This window comes from Mesoplodon bidens, assembly GCF_964165515.1.
Source record: "Mesoplodon bidens genome assembly, chromosome: X".
In the NCBI taxonomy this organism is placed as follows: Eukaryota; Metazoa; Chordata; class Mammalia; order Artiodactyla; family Ziphiidae; genus Mesoplodon; species Mesoplodon bidens.
The window spans coordinates 95056539-95076246 of NC_138163.1; the positions used below are offsets into that span (position 1 = coordinate 95056539).

General features: G+C 39.5%; 1 protein-coding gene across 1 annotated transcript; it reads left to right on the forward strand.

Moving 5' to 3' along the window:
* Positions 1-1042: 1042 nt before the first annotated feature.
* GSPT2 (G1 to S phase transition 2) lies at positions 1043-3589 on the forward strand. The gene is made up of 2 exons (XM_081221355.1): positions 1043-1147; positions 1254-3589. The coding sequence occupies exon 2, from the start codon at positions 1265-1267 to the stop codon at positions 3161-3163; it is 1899 nt and encodes a 632-aa protein (XP_081077481.1). The 5' UTR covers positions 1043-1147; positions 1254-1264; the 3' UTR covers positions 3164-3589.
* The last annotated feature ends 16119 nt before the right edge of the window (positions 3590-19708 follow it).

The following is a 19708-nucleotide window of genomic DNA, read 5'->3' on the forward strand; positions in this document are numbered from 1 at the left end:
ATCTAAATTAAGATAAATTACAAAGTAGCTCTTCTAGGCTTTGGCTCAAATGTTACAAACTCTTTCTAAGAGTGAGATTCTATTGCTTAGGGTCTTATGGACTTTGCCCATCTCGGAGGTCTTAATCGGCTTAATTAGGCTGATACCCACAAGCCTTGTAAGGTTCCAATATGACACTGATTCTTTCTTAGAGCAAACCCAGTATCAGCAGTAAGGTTCCAGGCCCCCAGAATTAAAGAGGAAATTCTGTGGACCTACGGTGTACTCCAGGGAGGTGCTGGTGAGTGGGGCAGGTACACCAGAATACAGTTGGTTAGAAGAATACAAGTGATCTGAGTCCTGTGCCTGTCTATGTGATCCAACACCGCATCACAGGCCAGCTATTGTCCTGGCACCTGCACAAATGCTGTAGGTTGCGCAGCTTTACCAGGACAAGGGTCTCCTTGGGAATTCCTTCCATGTAGATACAGCCAAAGTGCTTAACATGAAAAAAGGTTATAACCCCATCTTTACACGGTAGAAGCCATCAGCCAAAGTTAAAGGCTTCTGGCGGGTCGGGGGCGGGGGCGGGAGGGGCAGCACTGGAAAAGGGAAATCCAAAGGCCTCGGGTTTCAAATTAATACTGATTTAAAGTCGCATTTCCAAGGTTTGGCTTCATCTCCCTGTATTTCAAGAGCGCCTCCCTGATCACTAATTTCTTCCTTCGGTTGCTGGGTAAACCTTTAACCCCTATCCTACCTCCATTTGTTCAATAGGAATTTTCATTTTCACTTGAATCTTGAGTAGAATTGGAAATCAGGTGTGCCTGTCTAGGCTTCATTAAATCGTGGTCAAATCGCTCTTCCGGAGCGCGTGAACAAAAATGAATGGACATTTACGTAAAAAAAAAAAAAAGAGAGAGAGAGAGAGAGAGACTTTCGGACTTCACCCAGGACTGAGGATGCAGGAGGCCGAGCGTACGGATGGCAGCGAGAGGTCAATCCCCGCCCGGCGCCGGGTCGGCGGTGGAGAAGTCGGAAGTGGTCGGGGTTTGGGGGAGGAGATCCGCTCACACACAACAGGAGAGGCTGCGCCGCCATATCTGCTGCCGCCGCCGCAGTTGCGAATGCAGCGTCGGGACCGGGCTGCCTCCGCGCCGCCGCTAAGGTTCGTGTCGCTCCCCCCCGAGCCCCCTGCTCTTGCCGCCTCACCCCCGGCGGCACTGCCCGCTCTTTCTGGCCCGTTGAGCCCGCTCCCTCCCCGCATCCATCAGGGCTGAGGACCATGGATCCGGGCAGCAGCAGCAGCAGCGACTCGGCTCCCGACTGCTGGGACCAGGTGGACATGGAAGCACCGGGTTTGGCCCCGAGCGGGGACCGAGCCGCCTCGGCGGCTGCGGCGGCGGCGGCCGAGGCCCAGCGTGAGCCCCTCAGCTCGGCCTTCAGCCGACAGCTCAACGTCAACGCCAAACCCTTCGTGCCTAACGTCCACGCCGCGGAGTTCGTGCCGTCCTTCCTGCGGGGCCCGTGCCAGCCGCAGACCCCCCCGGCCGACGCCCCCGGCATCGATGAAACCTGCCCCGGCGCGGGCGACCCTCAAGGTAAAAGGCTGGGACGGGGGGCACCTGTGGAACATTCCAAAGAGGAACAGTTAGTGTGGCGTGAAGGTTCCAATTCAGCCGTTACCATGGAACTTTCGGAACCTGTTGTAGAAAATGGAGAGGTGGAGATGGTCTTAGAAGAATCATGGGAGCACAATAAAGAAGTAAGTGAAGCTGAGCCAGGGGGTAGTTCCTTGGGAGATTCGGGGCCCCCAGAAGAAAGTGGCCAGGAATTGATTGAGAAAGAGGAAATCAGAAAATCGAAATCTGTGGTCGTCCCCTCAGGTGCTCCTAAAAAAGAGCACGTAAATGTGGTATTCATTGGGCATGTAGATGCCGGAAAGTCAACCATTGGAGGACAGATCATGTTTTTGACAGGAATGGTTGACAAAAGGACACTTGAGAAATATGAAAGAGAAGCTAAAGAAAAAAACAGAGAAACTTGGTATTTGTCCTGGGCCTTAGATACAAATCAGGAAGAACGAGACAAGGGTAAAACAGTAGAAGTGGGTCGTGCCTATTTTGAAACAGAAAAGAAACATTTCACAATTTTAGATGCCCCTGGCCACAAGAGTTTTGTCCCAAATATGATTGGTGGTGCTTCTCAAGCTGATTTGGCTGTACTGGTAATCTCTGCCAGGAAAGGAGAGTTTGAGACTGGATTTGAAAAAGGTGGACAGACAAGAGAACATGCGATGTTGGCAAAAACAGCAGGGGTGAAATATTTAATAGTGCTTATTAATAAGATGGATGATCCCACAGTAAATTGGAGCAGCGAGAGATATGAAGAATGTAAAGAAAAGCTAGTGCCCTTTTTGAAGAAAGTCGGCTTCAGTCCCAAAAAGGACATTCACTTTATGCCCTGCTCAGGGCTTACCGGGGCAAATATTAAAGAGCAATCAGATTTCTGCCCTTGGTACACTGGATTACCATTCATTCCGTATTTGGATAATATGCCAAACTTCAACAGATCCATTGATGGACCAATTAGACTGCCAATTGTGGATAAGTACAAGGATATGGGCACTGTGGTCCTGGGAAAGCTGGAATCAGGATCCATTTTTAAAGGCCAGCAGCTTGTGATGATGCCAAACAAGCACAATGTGGAAGTTCTTGGAATACTTTCTGATGATGCTGAAACTGATTATGTAGCCCCAGGTGAAAACCTTAAAATCAGACTGAAGGGAATTGAAGAAGAAGAGATTCTTCCAGGATTCATACTCTGTGATCCTAATAATCTTTGCCATTCTGGACGCACATTTGATGTTCAGATAGTGATTATTGAGCACAAATCCATCATCTGCCCAGGTTATAATGCGGTGCTGCACATTCATACTTGTATTGAGGAAGTTGAGATAACAGCCTTAATCTCCTTGGTAGATAAAAAATCAGGAGAAAAGAGTAAGACACGGCCCCGCTTCGTGAAACAAGATCAAGTGTGCATTGCCCGTTTAAGGACAGCAGGAACTATCTGCCTTGAGACATTCAAAGATTTTCCTCAAATGGGTCGTTTTACTTTAAGAGATGAGGGTAAGACCATTGCGATTGGAAAAGTTCTGAAACTGGTCCCAGAGAAGGACTAAGCAGTTTTCTTGTTGCCCCTACACAATACTGTGAGAATTGACTACAAAAGTTCACCACCTTCTCTTATTTACTGCCCATTGAGAGACTTTTCTCCATATTTTGCAAAGAAAAATTTCACAGCAAAAATCCATGTTTTGTCAGCTTTCTCATGTTGAGATCTCAGTTGTGTCACTGCTGAATTTACCCATAAGTTTCCTCCTCCTATGCCATTCTGCTTCCTTGAACAGAATCAGTAATAGCTTTGTAAGTGATGTGGATGTAATTGTCTATAACAATGAAAAATTAATATATTTTTTAATTTTTCATTTTCCCTTAGGATATTTAGACAACCCTTGTTCCACGCAGACCAATCAGAGTGTGTCAGTGTGTGTGTACATGTTAAAAAGACAACTAACATGTGAATAAAATATTCCATTTGAAACTCTTATTGGTATTTGAAATGCTTTTGAATATTTTTTAAAATTTGTCTGTAATACTTCTCAATTAGGTTTTTTACTGTCTCAACTAACTGAATACATTTTATTACCTGGGCTTTTAACAACTGTCCTGCACTCACTGTTTTTTTTTTTTTTGTTTTTTTTTTTTTTTTTTTAGAAACTTTTTTTTTTTTTTTTTTTTGCGGTACGCGGGCCTCTCACTGTTGTGGCCTCTCCCGTTGTGGAGCACAGGCTCCGGATGCGCAGGCTCAGCGGCCATGGCTCACGGGCCCAGCCGCTCCGCGGCATATGGGATCCTCCCGGACCGGGGCACGAACCCGTATCCCCTGCATCGGCAGGCGGACTCTCAACCACTGCTCCACCAGGGAGGCCCCTGCACTCACTGTTTTAAATGAGGAATTTACAAACAATGCACAGGTTTGTGTTAAAGGAAAAATTTTAATTTTGAGAAAAATAATTTAGAGCTCTTCCCAATGAACTTTGTTTTCTGTGTTCAAGTCCAGTCAATAAAGGAGCTCTTCTGCTTCCCCACTTGTGATTTGAAAAAGAAAAGCTCAGGCCATCTATCAAGTCCCCGAATGTTGAACATGGCCAGATTACAAATATACCTGGGGATTCAGACCGTATGTTGACTAGACTGTTATCTGCACTCCCTCATCTTAACACACCCCTTTGTTTTATTCACCAAGAGACTTGTAATGTGGGACACCACACAGTAAGGGGCATGACTTGAGAAGGTAAATGCTTGCAATAGTAAGTCATTCACTGACAAGTAAGGGTTATTGAGGGTCCTGAGCTTGGAGATGGGGAGACCATTCCGCTCTTCTATTCTTCAGTGCTTGGGGTTAGTAGGAAAGGTGGGAGGTCATTTTTACAATCAGATCATGACCCACTCTTGGGATCAGAGTTAACTGGACTCATCTCTGAAGAGTACATTGAGGAAAACACCAACTGTGGACCCTGAGGTGGCTACTTTTATTGCCAGGAGAGTGGCCTTATAACCTGCGTAACTATCAACAGCTGCAAGAACTTTCTGTCTTGGTAAGTAGGTAGTGGCCCAGTGTAAACACTGCCCAATGGTGGGCAGAGCCAATTCCTCACACTCATGGGGTGGTTGAACAAGGGTGGAGACTGCTGCCAGAACACAGTGGGCTATACTCAGGACCTTTCTCCGTGGTCCCTTTGTTTGTGTCCGCATGTACCTCCAGGATATCTAACCTGTCAGAGATAGCCACAGGTCTTGTCAGGGCATCAATAGCATGGCTCTGTGAATCATCCAACCATAGATCTTCAGGGCACCCACAAGGGAAAAGAGGATTTTTATTTTGTCATATGTCAGCTAACCTAACCCACAGGGATGTGCCTCATGTTGTCTTGGACCCAGTCCTTTAATAATTAGAATGTCAGTGGCAAGAGTTTCGTCTTATTTTACAGTTCCTTCTCTTGCCTCTGTGCTCTGAGCTTTGTACAAAATACAGGCCAATCCAGTGTTCGCTAAAAGTTTTGCCCTGGCAGCCACTTTTTAAAAATTTATTTCTGATGCTGCATCAATCTCATTGTTTTGCAATTTTAGTAACTTACCAATAGGATAATTGTGGATAGCATCCACTAATAGGCCAAAGCCACAAGGCAGGACAGAACTCTTTTTTTCTCCACCCAATTTGGATAATTTCCCATCAAAAACTGGCTCCTAAATGTCTTCTCATTAGCCAGTTGTATAGAAATTTATCCACCAGGAGCTCTGAACTCTATAAACAACTTTCAGAGACCAGGACATAAATCTTTGGGAGTGGATTTTAGAAACCAATAATTTTCATTTCAGTGATCATTCAGGTGGTTGGAGACACCTGACCCTGGCTCTTTAATATTCAGTATATAAACTCATGGTAATGTTTTTTTTTCTAACTTCGTGAATACCGTCATTTGTAGTTCTTAATGTATGGTAGTGTTCTCCAATACTGCAAATTGAGGCCATTCACAAACACAGTACAGTTTCCACAGGGCATACAAAACAGTGTCCCTTCAGCGGTTCCCTGTTGCCTCTAATTCAGACCAATTTAACTTAACTGTGCCAAGAGCACCTCAAATTCCTGGTAAGCAAGATCAGTGTAGAAACTCCCCAAGTCTGGCTGCATCCTGTAAATACATCATGAATTTACTATGTCAGGATGACTCTTGGCGACTTTTCTCCCAAGGTTCTTCCTTTTATTCCTCATTATAGGACAAATCTGCAGAGATTTAGGAAAAGGGCCCAACTTAATTTGGTACGTCAGCAAAGACCCATAAAGGAAAGAAAGTGGAAAGCTTGGGCTGGGTAGAAGCTAGCAGACCTCCACATTGAGCATCTTTCTCTGGTACCCAGGACAAATTGTCAGTGCTATTAATATCCACTATGGTTACCATTCGTGTCTTCAATAGACAAATCCTTTCTCAAAATAGACTCTCTTTTTACAGTGTCATGATTCTGATTTACAACAATGCAAGAACCTGCTCTTTTTAAAGTTTACTTACGCACATTTTGCAGTACAAATATTCAACCCACACACTTTAGTTAAAATGACTGGTTTAGTTGCAGGAAAATTATTAGTTACCATGTCATGGCCATACAAAAGAAACTATCCAGCAACCACAGAAATTCTGCCAAAACCTGAGCATTTGAACATGTTCACATTGATCCAGTGCCTGTTTTTATGTTCAATATGATTCTATATTTTGTTGTGGGTATTGACATATTTCCATTTCTCCTAGTTTTCAGTTAACAATATCCACTCATGGTTGGCCACTGGGTGGAAGGACAATTTGATCCCAGATTTCTCACCAGAGACACGACTGTTTCCACTGAATGGGGAAAGTGGGCTTGCCTTAGAATTTGGGAGAGGCTTTTTCAAACCACCCTGTGGGTGTTTGTTACTTAATGTTCAACCAATCACCAAGATCAACAAGGGAAAGGGAGAGAAAAAAGAACCTACTGTATGAACATGCCACGTATGAGAAAATAAAATGAGAAAAAAAAAAGCTTTGTTTACATACATGAGGGCAGTTTACAATTTGACACTATAGCCCGTAGAATATTCACTATTGGATTCCCTTACAGTTCTATCTTGCACTCAACAATGCAGATTGTTTTGGAGGAAATTTGTCTAAATTCTAGGGGGATTCTCTTTTCCTTCACTTATCCTTTAAAAAATTGTAGTTTCTTTTATAAGTCAGTGGATGAAAGGTTCAGGCTCTAAGAATCAGACATCAATCAAAAGGGTTTTCGGCAAAGCCCCTTGTTTTCTACTCAGATTAATATTAAGCAATCAGAATTTACATGCACACATAATTTTCAGACAGTTCTCAGCCCTCTAATGAAGATATTTCTCTCTTTCATTGTTGAACTTCAAAAGTCCAAGCAGAGAATATTGAGACCTGCCCCCAGTTTTAGAATGAGAGGACAAAAAGGAAAAAAAAAAATGAAAGATTTGTCCAGTCAGGCTGCTGTATACAGTCATGTCGCTGTATCTCTCATTTGATATGATATATATCCAATAAGTGTCCAATTATAGCTCTTCTTTCCTCACATTTGGGGCTCTGATTAAAAGGCTTCCTCTAATCTCTAACAGAGACTTAGATGAATTATCTCCTCCTGAGACAGCTTTTACTAGCTCTACCACAGTCTATCAGTGACCTTTTGCCATACCAATAAATTTACAGAACACAATGTCACATGGCAAATGAGCAAGAAAGACCCCAACTGGCTTCTGCTGCTTTAGCTGACAGTTCCTGGATTAAAGGTTAGTGTTTGATTTCTACCTTTTATTTCTTTTTGCACCCTGCTTTAACTGATGCTCATATGACATATATTATTTAGCCTTCCAGACTGCTTTAGCTTCTTTTGCCAATTTAGTAAGGTATAAATGAATAGGTGAAATAAAATGTATTAATACATTTTTAAAAAGTTTAACATCTTTATTGGAGTAAAATTGCTTTACAATGGTGCGTTAGTTTCTGCTTTATAACAAAGTGAATCAGCTATACATAAACATATATCCCCATAGATCTTCCCTCTTGCGTCTCCCTCCCTCCCACCCTCCCTATCCCAACCCTCTAGGTGGTCACAAAGTACCGGGCTGATCTCCCTGTGCTATTCAGCTGCTTCCCACTAGCTATCTATTTTACGCTTGGTAGTGTATATATATATATATATATATATATATATGTCCATGCCACTCTCTCACTTCGTCCCAGCTTACCCTTCCCCCTCCCCGTGTCTTCAAGTCCATTCTCTACGTCTGCATCTTTTTTTTTTAAGTATCTAAAGGCTTAACTCCTGAGTGATGCTAATGACAGAATGCTTCATCCCCATCTGTGTTCTTCAATGTGTGCCAAACCCAAAAGAACTCTGGTCTGAAAGGGTAAATGAGCTGCAAGCATACATTTTGCACGTTTAAGAAGGGAACACCAAGGTTTGAAGGGAAGGAGATACATCTAAGGAGGCTTTAACCTTAAAGGACGGTGATTCAGGAAAGGTGTGGTGGCTTCACAAGATCTTGGTAGTGAGTAAAAAGTTGCAGCGACCAAATTTAACATAATTCAAGAACATTTGCCTCTATGGATGGCACGCTCTTCAAGGCCTGAAGGGAAGTTGGGGGCACGAGAAAGGTCATATTGATTTCCCAGCAGAATCTGAACTGGGCCTCCAGGTGGCTAGGGGACAAATGCACATCAGATTCATTCTGTGAGACAAAAAGGTCAAAACTGCTGGCAATATTGGCAGCATGGTACCAGCTCTGATGGTGATACTACCAAGCCTCACAGATCTCCAGGTATCAGTGTTAGGTCTCACACTATCTACCAATGCCTGACTGAGTTAGCGGTATCCAAAATAGTACATATTACCTAAGTGTGCAGATGTAACAGCTACAATGAAGGGTAAGTTCTGCTCTGGGCCACCCTGGTGCCCCCACCTCTTCCAGAAGATCCCATTGTCAGAGAAGTGGCCAGATCAAAATATGTCCCCTTCCTGACGTACAATATATCTAGCATGGTGCTGAGGAGATAGTGGACCTCTTTTTCTTCCCCTGCTTATGTTTTAGACAGTGATTTGGTAAGCTAGAGAAGGGACGTTGACGCGTGGCACAGGGGTAATGCACCGTGAAGCCACTAATTGGAACCCTGAATAAGCCACCTCACCCCTCTTCTATGAGTCTCTGGTCCCTCATGCATAATGTAGAACTAATGCCAGTTACCTCGTGTTGGGCTGCACCCCGCAGACCTGCAAGATCTGTACTTGCTCAGCCTCAAGACCGAAGAAAGAACCTAGAGTCAGAGACGTCAGTGGTTTAATGGATGGGGGATCTTACATGTCTGAAGCAAGGTCTTGGAGAGACACCCCACCATGTGCGGCAAAAGGCGGGCAGGACATGGTGGCAGTCTTTGCTCCCACGGGGAGGGGGAGGTTACCAGTTATAAGGGGAATTGATGTCTGGTCGGCTCATTGGTTACCAGGGAAACCAGCAGAGGAGCACACCCCTCACTGCCCCACTGATAAGCTAACAGGTGGAGATGTTCTGATCTAAAGATTAGAACAATCACTAGCTGGGGCTGGGGGCAAGTACATGGGCATTTACTGATTAGGCTCTATGATTAAGAGGGAAGGTCAGTCATGTGAGTAAGGTGTAAGTGAAGCAGGGACTGGTTGAGCAAGGCATGTACAGAGAGTAAGAGAATAGCCATCTTGGGTGGCCTGATCAAAAACCTTGCTTTTTGTTTTCATTTTGTTTTTGCGGTACGCGGGCCTCTCACTGTATGGCCTCTCCCGTTGCGGAGCACAGGCTCCGGACGCGCAGGCTCAGCGGCCATGGCTCACGGGCCTAGCCGCTCCGCGGCATGTGGGATCTTCCCAGACCGGGGCACAAACCCGTGTCCACTGCATTGGCAGGCGGACTCTCAACCACTGCGCCACCAGGGAAGCCCTCAAACACCTTGTTTATAGGGTTGTTGTGAGTACTGAACAAGGTAGCACATATGAAAATGTGGCTCAGTCCTTGTGAGTTTATTTCCTGCAGTGCATAGTCAATTGTTACCCTTGACTGTGTTTTTGACTGTAGGAGCTCTGCTTCCTTCTCACTAGATTTGTTGATTGCTGATGCAATAACTTTTCCTACCAATGCCCTATGGTAAGAAAAACTGATTTTTTAAAAAGAGGAAATATGTCCAGCCCTGGGGGTTGGTAGGGGGACTCAGAATTTGTCCAGTCCAATCATGGCTATCCCATTCCCCTTTGTCAGATGATGGGTTTTCCAGCCTCCTCTACACCTAAGGGTGGCCATGTGACCCAGTTGTTCCCAGTGATGTGTACAGGAATGTGTGGGGACTTCTATAGAAAAAGATGGTACTTGGGATATGATAGAAATGACTGGAGCAGTTGCAGCTATATTGTGACAAGCACATGGTCATAGAATCAACCTGCTGAAAAATGGCTGAGCAGGAGGATGGAAGCTGTGGTATCCTATGGCATCTTTGAACAGCTGAACAATGCAAGTGTACTTCCAGACTTCTTATAAGGAGAGAAAAAAAGAGTAAGGCCCTGTTTATACCATTGTCTCTAAACTTTAGCTGCACAGTAAACTCATTTGAAAGTAGTTTTTAGCAATACTAGTGCCCTCCTCGATATCCAGAAATTCTGATTAATTAGTCTACATTATGGCTGTGAACATTTAAAAAAATCTTTCTGTTATACTGTCAGATACATGACAAAATGTACCATTATAAAGAACCCATGTAGATCTCACATAGCTCCAACAGTTAAGAACTCTTGGTTAATTTTACTTCATCTACACTCCCACCTACTTCTCTCCACCTGCAGATTATTTTGAAGTCAATCCTAAACATCATGTCACTTAACAAAAGATTATTTCAGTATGTATCTCTAAAAGACCTAGACACTTTAAAAATACAAGCACAGTAATATTATCTTGTGTAAAATTAATTATAATTCCTAAATATCTTCAAATATTCATTCCTAGCTTAAGTGTTCCAATTATGTCAGAAATACTTTTTTTTTTTTTTTTACAGTACTTGGGCCTCTCACTGTTGTGGCCTCTCTCATTGCGAAGCACAGGCTCCGGACATGCAGGCTCAGTGGCCATGGCTCACGGGCCCAGCCGCTACGCGGCATGTGGGATCCTCCCGGACCGGGGCACGAACCCATGTCCCCTGCATTGGCAGGCAGACTCTCAACCACTGCGCCACCAGGGAAGCCCAATACTTATTTTTTTGAAATTCAATTTTCAAATCAGGATCCAGTTTATGCCCATGCATTATAATTTGTTAACATGCTTATTAAGTCTCTTTCAACCTATAGGTTGTCCCTTCTTTTTTTTTTTTCTTGTAATTTATACACTGAACAATTTGGGTCCTTTGTTTTCTAGAGTTTCATACAGTCTGGATTTTGCTGACATCCTCCCTTTTTCATTGTTTAACAAGTCCCTCTATCTCCTGACTTTCCCCTAAATTGGTTGTTAGAGATAGAGGCTTCATTGGAGTCTTCTCCTTTTTTTTTTTTAAACAAGAATAACTCACAGGTAATGCCATGTACCTCTGTCTGGATATACATAATGTCTGGTTTGTCTCTTTCTTTTATGAAGTTAGCAGACACTGATGATTAGTGCCTAGATCCAGTATTTTGTTACAGCTTGTAGTATGAAGATATTCTATTTATCTTTCTTCATTTATTAACTAGAATACCTCTCTAAAGAGAATCTTTTCCTCGTTAATTATTTGATAACACAGTAGATATACAGATGGAAGGATAATTATTTGATTCTTTCCTTCCATTTAAGAGTTTTCAAATTATGAATTTATTTCTTAACACTTTTAATTAAAGGTGACCACAGATACATTTTAGAATCACTATGAATACAATATCTAAACACGTTTAATGTGTTCAAATCTATTTACTTATTATTCTTATAGATGCTCAAACTGTACCATTTTTAGGCATTTAGGCCTTTCAGATTAGCTAGTGAATCCTTCTAACATGACCCCGGTAATCCTTCCTCTTTTCTGGTGCATCAGGTTGTGCAAGGCTCACTTTATAGATTTCCTAAAGTCAGTTAATTCATCATGTAATCTATATTTCTTTTTTTAGTGGAAAATGCTGTTTAGAGAGTAAAATCATAGTGCTTGTCTGGATGCTACTGGGTTCATCATGGTTTCTAGTGCTTTGTAGGGGGCAGAGCTAAGAAATAGGTATTTTTAAAAGCAAAATACAGCATGAGTTTATACTGATACTTCTCATTCAAATTCAGGGCTCCAGGGTATTTGCTTTACATGCTTGATCTTTCATCAGTATGTCCTTTCTCTGAAATCACAAGTCTTGACTCCCAATAACATTGAAAAAATTAAAAATTGCTCATTAGTGTTATCCCACAATTCACAACCAAGTGTCCAAAGAACCATGCCAACATTACCAATAAAAATATTGATTCTGAAAATAGTTTAAAGTTTTTATCTGATTGTTTTGGTCCTCAGGTTATATATCCTCTAGGAATGTGCAGAACAAATGGCTATATTTTAAAACCATTAAAAATAGTCTCTGTGTGGTAATGCCATCAACTGGATGCACAATAAAGTATAGTAGATCCATTTTGCTTTTCATTAAGTTTACCTTAATTAGTTTTTATAAATATGGAGAAAATTTACATAATACCAAAGTCAAACCTACAAAACAATATATTTTAGCAAAATCTGGCTTGTCTTCTTGTCCCTACCACTCTGTACATTCTCACATATGTACTTTTTTTTAGTTTGTTGATTATAATTCCATATGTATTCATACTTACTATGTATGGTAAGTGATAATGTACTATACAGTTTCCCCATCTTGATTTTTCTTCACTTGTCAATATATCCCAGAGTGTTCCAAACCAATATATAGAAATAGTCATCATTTATTTTTATAGCTGCATAATATTCAATTATTTTGTTTTTCAAGTCCTCTACTCATGGACGTTTAATTATTCCAGTTTTTATTATAACACATATTTCTGCAATCAATAACATTTTCATATTTTCCCAGTGTTTCCTTGATTTTGAGAATTGGGATTTATGTACTAACAAGTATGTGCTAGATATTGCCAAATTCCCCTCCATAAGAATTTTACCATTTTGCAAGAAGTTTGTCTTTTTAAAAAACTTCCCAGGTGATTCTATGGTTGTGCAAGGGTTGAGAACTACTGGTTTTAGTTGTTGTTAGTTGTTTTTTATTGTTGTTGTTTTTTGATTTGTTTTGGATTTGTTGTTGTTGTTATTGAAGCTAAATCATAAGAATCTAATGCACAATTTATAATGGAAATGTTCGTACGAGGTCCAATACTAGTAGAGATCAGGGACTGTGCTGCATTCATCTCTACATGCACAGTGGCTAGCACAGGAGCTCCAACAAGCACATGCTTAAATTAAATATATGTTGAATATTGAATGATGTAGTGAAGTGTAGTGACATCATATTTAATTGGTTTCTTATCAAAATATGTTACTGTGCCTGCCCCTATACCAGATGTTTTATTCTCTGAAGTCATGGGGTGGGTATAATTCAACATTATGTAGCAAACCTTTCTTTAGAGTGTACCACATGACTGGCAGGATTCTGGGTAGTATAGATAGAATAGAAAGGAAAACAGGCAAAAATCTGTGTGCTGTACAATTTATATTTTAGTGGGGAGATACTAAAGAAAATAAGAATTGAATATGAGCAGAGGAGTACTAAGTGCTAAGAAGAAAATGAAAGCAGTGTAACAATGAGACTGACAGGGATTTTAGCAGTGGTTTGGTTAGACCTGTCTGTGCCTTTTAAGCAGAAACCTGAATTAAATGAAAGATGGCTTGTCATAGAGAGCATTTTTGAATATTTATTGAGTAAATGAGTTCTTATGATTGTCAATAGAATCTTATGTCTCTTATGGCTATGAACCTGTCCTCAGATCAAAGCACCCCTCCCTATTCCCCTGTGTTAACACCTCTCTTTCCATCCCCCCGCAGTGGCCCAAAAAAAGCCTGCTTGAGAAAAACTGGACTCATTTCACATAATCACTAAGTTAGATCTTCTGGATATATAGCAAACCTTACAGCTAGACAATAGAAAAATATCTTCTCAGGGACATGAGGAGTATTCATAAAACTTTACTTTATGCCAGGTCACAAAGAAAGTATCATCAAATTCAATAAAATACAAATAACACAACCAGCATTCTTTTTATCATAGTACAATGAAGGTAAAACATTTTTCTAGAAGTCTTTACATCAGAAAATTTTAAAAACCTATTAATGAGGGCAGAGTTGCACAGAGGAAGTGTGCTGGGCCCATAAAACTATTAAATGCTCTTAAGTGAAAGGGGAAATACAGGGAATTCCCTGGAGGTCCAGTGGTTAGGACTCCGTGCTTTCACTGCCAAGGGCACAGGTTCAAGCCCTGGTTGGGGAACTAAGATCCTGCAAGCCGTGCGGCACAGCCAAGAAATAAATAAATAAAAAGAAAGGGGCAAGGGGGGAAAGTGGTGGGGGTGGTAGTGGTGGGATGAACTGGGAGATTGGGATTGACACATATACACTAATAGGTATAAAATAGATAACTAATAAGAACCTACTGTATAAAAAATAAATTAATTCAATTAATTTTTTTTAAAAAGGGGAAATACAAACCAAACTTGCAGCATTAATAAAAAGGATATTAGAAACTCCACATATCATAATATGTGGGATATATTTTAGCAGTTATTAAAGGAAATTTAATATTTATATTAACTACAAATATTTACATCAATAAAATTTTAAATGAAATTAATGACTTAAAATTTCAACTCCTAAAGTTAAACAAAAAACAACAAAATAAACCAAAAGAAAACATTAATGATAAAGATAAAAGAAAACATTAAAGACATAAGAAATGGAAAAATACTAGAAGTAAATAAATCAAAATACTGTTTTTAAAATAAATTAACAATAAGGAATCAACTGCTAGTTAATGTAATAAGAAATAAGTAGAAAACACAGATACACAAAGTAAGAAATGAGAAGAGGAAAATGACTATTAAACCAGAAAAAATAAATATAATAACAAAAGAATTGGTTGCACAATAAGTTGAAAACCTAAATGATAAGTATGATTTCACAGGAAAAAAATAATTTGTCAAAATGACTGAAATTGAGATGGAGATACTAAGGAAACCAATTTCCATAGAAGAAATAGGGAGATTTATTAAAGAATTACCTCATAGGAAAGCACTAAGCCTTAAAATTTTCACAGAAGAATTTTACCAAAACTTAACCATCAACTAAACACAATGCTACATAAGCACTCTTAGTGCTACACAAAATATTCCAAAACATAGAAAATAAAGAGAAATTCAAATTATTTTTATGAAATGATTATAACATTGATACCAAAACCTGATAAGACAGTATAATAACAGAAAGCTATAGAAAAATGTCAATTATGCATATTGATTTATATCTCTTAAATTTAATATCAGTGGACAGAATATAACACCACATTAGGAAAATAATACACCATGAACAAGTAGGATTTATTGTAGGCAACCAGAGATGATTCAATAATTAGGAAATCCACTACTATCATTCACCTTATGATAGGTCTAAAGGGAAATATCCTATGAAAATCTCCAGAAATCCTGAAAAGGAGCACAGTGAAATTTAACACTCATTCCAAAAAAATCAAAACAAAACAAAACAAAATAATAAAACAAATACACCAAAATAGGAACTCATGGGCACTTCCTACATATATATATATACATTATGTATATGGTATTTGTGAGTGCATCTAGAAATTTAGATACACACACACACACAAAGGAAGTGTCCATTATATATGTAAATCAATAAGAAAATAAACACTAAAATTCCTAATGGGAAAATGAGAGGCATTCCTGCTAAAGTCAAGAACAAGAAAAAATGTTACCCATACTCTTTTTTTTAAAACATCTTTATGGGAGTATAATTGCTTTACAATGGTGTGTTAGTTTATGCTTTATAACAAAGTGAATCAGTTTTACATATACATATGTCCCGAGATCTCTTCATTCTTGCGTCTCCCTCCCTCCCACCCTGCCTGTCTTACCCCTCTAGGTGGTCACAAAGCACCGAGCTGATCTCCCTGTGTTATGCGGCTGATTCCCACCAGCTATATATTTTACGTTTGGTAGTGTATACATGTCTATGCCACTCTCTCACATTGTCCCAACTTACCCTCCCCCCTCCCTGTATCTTCAAGTCCATTCTCTAGTAGGTCTGTATCTTTATTCCTATCTTACCCCTAGATTCTTCATGACCATTTTTTGTTTTTTAGATTCCATATATATGTGTTAGCATACAGTATTTGTTTATCTCTTTCGGACTTACTTCACTCTGTATGACAGACTCTAGGTCCATCCACCTCACTACAAATAACTGAATTTCGTTTCTTTTTATGGCTGAGTAATATTCCATTGTATATATGTGCCACATCTTCTTTATCCATTCATCTGTTGATGGACACTTAGGTTGCTTCCATAAACTTACTATTGTAAATAGAGCTGCAGTGAATATTTTGGTACATGACTCTTTTTGAATTATGGTTCTCTCAGGGTATATGCCCAGTAGTGGGATTGCTGGGTCATATGGTAGTTCTATTTTTAGCTTTTGAAGGAACCTCCATACTGTTCTCCATAGTGGCTGTATCAAATTACATTCCCACCAATAGTGCAAGAGGGTTCCCTTTTCTCCCCACTCTCTCCAGCATTTATTGTATGTAGAATTTTTGATGATGGCCATTCTGACCGGTGTGAGATGACATCTCATTGTAGTTTTGATTTGCAATTCTCTACTGATTAATGATGTTGAGCATTCTTTCATGTGTTTGTAGGCAATCTGTATATCTTCTTTGGAGAAATGTCTATTTAGGTCTTCTGCCCATTTTTAGATTGGGTTGTTTGGGTTTTTTTTTGATATTGAGCTGCATGAGGTGCTTGTAAATTTTAGAGATTAATCCTTTGTCACTTTCTCCGTTTGCAAATATTTTGTCCCATTCTGAGGGTTGTCTTTTCGTGTTGTTTATGGTTTCCTTTGCTGTGCAAAAGCTTTGAAGTTCCATTAGGTCCCATTTGTTTATGTTTGTTTTTATTTCCATTTCTCTAGGAGGTGGGTCAAAAAGGATCTTGCTGTGATTTATGTCATACAGTATTCTGCCCATGTTTTCCTCTAAGAGTTTGATAGTATCTGGCATTACATTTAGGTCTTTTATCCATTTTGGGTTTATTTTTAGTTATGGTGTTAGGGAGTGTTCTAATTTCATTCCTTTACATGTAGCTGTCCAGTTTTCCCAGCACCACTTATTGAAAAGACTGTCTTTTCTCCACTGTATATTCTTGCCTTCTTTATCAAAGATAAGGTGACCATATGTGCGCCGGTTTATCTCTGGGCTTTCTATCCTGTTCCATTATCTATATTTCTCTTTTTGTGCCAGTGCCATACTGTCTTGATTAATGTAGCTTTGTAGTATAGTCTGAAGTCCAGGAGCCTGATTCCTCCAGCTATGTTTTTCTTTCTCAAGATTTCTTTGTCTATTCAGAGTCTTTTGTGTTTCCATACAAACTGTGAAATTTTATGTTCTACTTCTGTGAAAAATGCCATTGGTAGTTTGATAGAGATTGCATTGAATTTGTAGATTGCTTTGGGTAGTATAGTCATTTTCAAAATGTTGATTCTTGCAACCCAAGAACATGGTATATCTCTCCATCTGTTTGTATCATCTTTAATTTCTTTCATCAGTGTCGTATAATTTTCTGCATACAGGTCTTTTTGTCTCCTTTGGTAGGTTTATTCCTAAATATTTTATTCTTTTTGTTGCAATGGTAAATGGGAGTGTTTTCTTAATTTCATTTTCAGATTTTTCATCATTAGTGTATAGGAATTCAAAAGATTTCTGTGCCAGACACTTCAAAAAAAGAGAGACCACTCAAATCAATAGAATTATAAATGAAAAAGGAGAAGTAACAACTGACACTGCAGAAATACAAAGGATCATGAGAGATTACTACAAGAAACTAGATGCCAATAAAATCGACAACCTGGAAGAAATGGACAAATTCTTAGAAATGCACAACCTTCTGAAACTGACCCAGGAAGAAATAGAAAATATGAACAGACCAGTCACAAGCACTGAAATTGAAACTGTGATTAAAAACCTTCCAACAAAAAAAAGCCCAGGGTTAGATAGCTTCAGAGGCAAATTCTATCAAACATTTAGAGAAGAACTAACACCTCTCCTTCTCAAACTCTTCCAAAATATAGCAGAGGGAGGAACACTCCCAAACTCATTCTGTGAGGCCACCATCACCCTAAGACCAAAACCAGACAAAGATGTCACAAAGAAAGAAAACTACAGGCAAATATCACTGATGAGCATAGATGCAAAAATCCTCAACAAAATACTAGCAAACAGGATCAAACAGCACACTAAAAGGATCATACACCATGATCAAGTTCGTTTATCCCAGGAATGGAAGGATTCTTCAATATATGCAAATTAATCAATGTGAGAAACCATATTTAAAAATTGAAGGATAAAAACCATATGATCATCTCAATAGATGCAGGAAAAGCTTTCAACAAAATTCAACACCCATTTATGATAAAAACCCTCCAGAAAGTAGGCATAGAGGGAACTTTCCTCAACATAATAAAGGCCATATATGACAAACCCACAGCCAACATCGTCCTCAGTGGTGAAAAACTGAAATCATTTCCTCTAAGATCAGGAACAAGACAAGGTTGCCCACTCTCACCACTATTATTCAACATAGTTTTGAAAGTTTTAGCCACAGCAATCAGAGAGGAAAAAGAAATAAAAGGAATCCAAATTGGAAAAGAAGTAAAGCTGTCACTGTTTGCGGATGAGATGATACTATGCATAGAAAATCCTAAAGATGCTACCAGAAAACTACAAGAACTATTCAATGAATCTGGTAAAGTAGCAGGATACAAAATTAATATCCATGCTCTTGACTATTCGAACTTTTAGTAGAGCTATTATCCAACACAGTTAAAAAACCAAACACTAAAAAGCAGTTATAGGCATAAGAATTGAAAGAAAAAAAGGAAATTCTGTAGATTATGGTATTTATTTGGACAAGGTGAGAAATGTAGTGATAAAACTAAAATAAACAATAAAATTTTGGTAAATTAATATAAAAAAATTAATGACTTTATATATATAAACAGTAACCAGAAAGAAGATATAATGGAAAAGAGAATCTTATTTATAATAGCAACAGATAAGATAACGTTCTTAGGAATAAACTTACTGGGTGCGCCAAAAGTGCTTCTGGTTTTTTAAGTAAAAATAAAAGACACATTTTTTCATTTTCACCAAGGACTTTATTGAACAACATACTCACCCTTTTGTTCCACTACCTTCTGCCATTTTTCAGGCAACTTCATAATTCCATCTTCCCAAAACTTTTTTATATTTTTGAGCAAAAAACTGTTCCAGGTGTCTTTTACAGTCTTCCAGGGAATGGAAATTTTTTCCATTAAGAGAATTTTGTAAAGACCAAAATAAATGGAAATCCGAAGGTGCAAAGTCTGGTGAATACAACAGATGAATCAGAACTTCCCAGCCAAGCTGTAACAACTTTTGCCTGGTCATCAAACAAACATGCGGTCCTGTGTTATCCTGATGGAAGACTATGCGTTTTCTGTGGACTAATTCTGGATGCTTTTCCTCAAGTGCTGCTTTCAGTTGGTCAAACTGGGAGCAGAACTTGTTAGAATTAATAGTTTGGTTTTCTGGAAGGAGCTCATAATAGAGGATTAACTTCCAGTCCCACCATATACAGAACATCACCTTCTTTGGATGAAGAACGGCTTTTGGTGTGGTTGGAGGTGGTTCATTTCACTTGCCCCATGATCTCTTCCATTCCCCATTATCGTACAGTATCCACTTTTCATCACCCATCACAATTTGTTTTTAAAATGGAATGTTTTCATTACGTTTCAGGAGAGAATAGCATGCGGAAATATGGTCAAGAAGGTCTTTCTTGCTTAACTTATGTGGAACCTAAA